The sequence below is a fragment of the Brachionichthys hirsutus genome, chromosome 9 (assembly GCF_040956055.1).
Source record: "Brachionichthys hirsutus isolate HB-005 chromosome 9, CSIRO-AGI_Bhir_v1, whole genome shotgun sequence".
In the NCBI taxonomy this organism is placed as follows: domain Eukaryota; kingdom Metazoa; phylum Chordata; class Actinopteri; order Lophiiformes; family Brachionichthyidae; genus Brachionichthys; species Brachionichthys hirsutus.
The window spans coordinates 15,027,962-15,032,014 of NC_090905.1; the positions used below are offsets into that span (position 1 = coordinate 15,027,962).

The following is a 4,053-nucleotide window of genomic DNA, read 5'->3' on the forward strand; positions in this document are numbered from 1 at the left end:
ATTTGAAGTGAAAGTGATTGATCACCTGTGCCCGTGCCCATCCAACATCTTAGGATGTTGGATAAAACCCCCCCTAACCCTAACCCTAACCCGTTTCTGGAATAACACCAGAAATGTTCCAAACATTTGAAATCTAAATATCGCGTTAACCGTACGTTGTAGAGACTTGAGAAGTGGGTCTACCCCCCATAATTCGGCTATGCTGAACACGCCGGTCCAACCCCCGCCTCTGTACGACCTTCCGTTCCTGAGATATGACTAAATTAAACCTTTACACGTCCATCACGTCGTCATTCTTAGTCACACCCACCTTTCCGTCACGTCAGTTCCAGCCACATATGTCATCTATAAGTGTGCCAAGTTACAAGTTGTTAAGACATTTGTTTGTGTGCATACCCTAACCCTAACCCTAACCAAAACAAGAAAATATAAATATAAAGACAAATTAACGTAAGGATTAGAACTGACATAAAATGACATAAATGCACATTAAACAAATAAGCACAAATATAAATCACAGGCTTAATTGGCTTCACATGGCATTCACATAAACACTAATTAACACAGAAAAGCAAGCAAACTGTACCTCATTGGCCACATAGACTCCAAAGGAATAAAGATGAGGTTAAACGTCTTCTTAGAGATTATTTTCCAACAATTTCTTGGACCAATTCTGCTTGCTCCTTTCCAGACATTGACGGCCGCACGCCCAGTCTTTCTCATGGAGCGCGCCAATAATCTCATCCCGTGGGGTACACAAACATGTACCCCACGGTACATTATGTCTACCCGACATAATTCGGCTATGCTTAACACGCCGGTCCAACCCCCACCTCTGTACGACCTTCCGTTCCCGAGATATGACTAAATTAAACCTTTACACGTCCATCACGTCGTCATTCTTAGTCACACCCACCTTTCCCTCACGTCAGTTCCAGCCACATATGTCACCTATAAGTGTGCCAAGTTACAAGTTGTTAAGACATTTGTTTGTGTGCATACCCTAACCCTAACCAAAACAAGAAAATATAAATATAAAGACAAATTAACGTAAGGATTAGAACTGACATAAAATGACATAAATGCACATTAAACAAATAAGCACAAATATAAATCACAGGCTTAATTGGCTTCACATGGCATTCACATAAACACTAATTAACACAGAAAAGCAAACAAACTGTACCTCATTGGCCACATAGACTCCAAAGGAATAAAGATGAGGTTAAACGTCTTCTTAGAGATTATTTTCCAACAATTTCTTGGACCAATTCTGCTTGCTCCTTTCCAGACATTGACGGCCGCACGCCCAGTCTTTCTCATGGAGCGCGCCAATAATCTCATGGGGTACACAAACATGTACCCCACGGTACATTATGTCTACCCGACATAATTCGGCCACGCTGAACACGCCGGTCCCAACCGCGTCTCTCACAAAGAGCTTTTAATAAATGGTCACTGTCGGCCGTAACCACGCCACAACAGAACGGGTAACTCTGCCTCTAACTCCCGCAGCTCCGTCTCACCCCTCCTCCCCGCGGCACCGCACACACACACCGCCCCTCCTCTCTGGATGCCTTTGAGAACTCTCTGCAGCGTAGGAACAACGAACACTCTTAAACATGAACCGTTACACTATCTTTCCTTCGGGGCCGCTGGGGGGCGTCCGAGCCCCAGCTATGCTCGATATGTTGCGAAATTCGAATTATCTGCAGGAACAAAACGAATTATCCAAGATGAAAAGGAACGGCTTCTGTCCGGTTTCATTGCTGGAGCATAACTCCAACTTCATTCAGCAGACGTGACAAAGACAAAAATAAAGAACTGAAGTTGTAGTAGTAGTAGCTATATAGCGGACTACGAGTCCCACAATGCTTTGCACCTACGGGTCGCGGGGGACTTCCGGTATACAGAAGTGGTACTTTCTGCTATTTAGGAACTTTTAACCTGTATTTATTTGTTTATTTTATTGCAATGGCTACAAGTTGAATTCATCCTTATCCAGCGAGTGAGTTTTATCCCGGATACGTTTCCACATCACGCACTTTTGGGAATTTCAACGATTTTATTAATTTTATTTTAGGTTTCAAAATATATTTTTTATCTCAGACGTGCAGGTAACGGTTAACATTTTTATAACCAGTGTTTGTTCGCTGCAGTGCACCTAAAAGTCTGCTACCTGCAGCCAGAGGTCACACCCAACAAAAAACTACTCTGTGCTCCACCGATCATCTGTCCTAGGACGTCTGTGCAACATAACCGGGCAGGAGGAACAGATCCCGGGATCAGGCGCGGAGAGCCGGAAGTTCCTCCAGCAGAAAAACTGAGTATGAGGAGGAAGAGGGAGGAAGAGAGCGGGGGATACTCCGAAACCAACCACGTGGGTCACCGGCGTCTTCTGCGCCCTCAGCCAATGGGCGCAGAGTACGGTGGACGTATTAACAGCTGTGGGCCAATCAGAGAGCGAGCGTCTGGGCGGGGCGACGCCCGCCGCTTCCAGTGGCTATAAATCATGGAGCGGCTCAGCTGTTTGCAGCAGATCTTGCATCTCAGGTTGGACCGGATCGAAGCTTCTGATCGCTTTTCACGGACCGATCCGGATCAGGAGCCGCTCCGCTTTTGTGGATTATTTGACAGACTTCAACATGACTCTTGAGGAGGTCGTCGGATCCAACAGCACCGAGAAACGGTACGTTAACGGCGCTCCAGCGCCGCTTGCGTCACGGGACGCGGAGAACGCCGGTGCTTTGGGTTCAGGGTTGCGTGCTGCCTGTGCGGGGCTCGGGTTGCGCGCTGCCTGTGCGGGGCTCTAACGCCGCTGCGTGTCTGCAGGATGGAGACGGTGACGCAGGCCCTGGAGGAGCTGCTGGTCGCGGCTCGCCAGAAGGACGGACTCACGCTGGGGGTCTACGAGTCCGCCAAACTCATGAACGTGTGAGTATCGGTCTGTTCTAGCGCAGCATCCGGTGAAACCCTGACCGGAACCCTTACCGGAACCCGGCCCGCTCCTCTTCCCGCAGAGACCCGGACAGCGTGGTTCTGTGCGTCCTCGCCACCGATGAGGAGGATGAAGATGACATCGCGCTGCAGATCCATTTCACGCTGCTGCAGGCCTTCTGCTGTGATAACGACATCAACATCCTGAGAGCTGAGAGTGTCCGGCATGACGCGGCTGGCTCGGGTCCTGGAGCAGGACGCCGAGGAGGGCAACGGCAACGAGCCCCGGGACCTGCACTGCATCCTGGTCACCGTAAGTCCGCCTCGGCTCGACGGCTCCTGGGTGTTTCCGGGAGTCTAACCGCCCTCTGCTCCGTGTTCTCAGAGCCCCCCCGCCCAGCCGCTGCAGTGTCCGGCCCTGGAGAACATCGGCAGCTTCTGCGAGGAGAGCCGCTGCCGCAACACGTGGGTTCCCTGCTTGGCGCTCCAGGACCGCTGATGAGAACCGAACCGAGTTGGGTCGCTGTGAGCGGTGAGAGCCTGGGAAATGTCCAAGCACCCGTCCTCATACCGAAGAGGACGAACGGGCGTTTGCGTTGAGATTGGACCGGACCGAACCGGAGACTTCCTGCTGCCTGATTGGGTAATTGATGTGGGCGTGGCACGGCGGTACGGTTCTGAGAAGAGGAGATCCTGGTACTACAGAGGAGAGATCTTTGTTCGTGTCACATGACTGAACTGATCTGAGAAACTGCATGAGGTCATGGCTGCAGCCTTCTGACCTCAACTGAGCGAGTGACGTGACGGTTCGTGTGACGTCATGTTCTTATGCGTGCAATGACGGACTGATCGGAGCGCTCTGTTCTGAATAAATGGTTAAAATGAACAAAGTGGTTTCTGACTTGCATCATTTTACATTTACACTATAATAATGTTTTTATTTAATGTCTTCAGATCACAGCTTTTATGTTGCGTTGTTTCTTTGGATTGCATGATTCATTCGCTGCGTGCTCGGTGGTGGTGTCTCAGAAGAACTCAGAAGAGCATGTTGCTGGTTCTTGCTGCACGTTCCTCGGCTTCTGGGCTCGTGAAGGTTTTATCCTGTTGTGTTTTCTT

At 49.7% G+C, this 4,053-nt stretch overlaps 1 protein-coding gene across 1 annotated transcript; it reads left to right on the forward strand.

Moving 5' to 3' along the window:
• The first annotated feature begins 2,566 nt into the window (after nucleotides 1-2,566).
• LOC137899111 (growth arrest and DNA damage-inducible protein GADD45 beta-like) lies at nucleotides 2,567-3,817 on the forward strand. Its single transcript, XM_068743123.1, is given in 5 exon segments — nucleotides 2,567-2,689; nucleotides 2,833-2,934; nucleotides 3,021-3,162; nucleotides 3,164-3,250; nucleotides 3,323-3,817. Coding segments are annotated over 5 exon segments (489 nt in total). The 5' UTR covers nucleotides 2,567-2,645; the 3' UTR covers nucleotides 3,437-3,817.
• The last annotated feature ends 236 nt before the right edge of the window (nucleotides 3,818-4,053 follow it).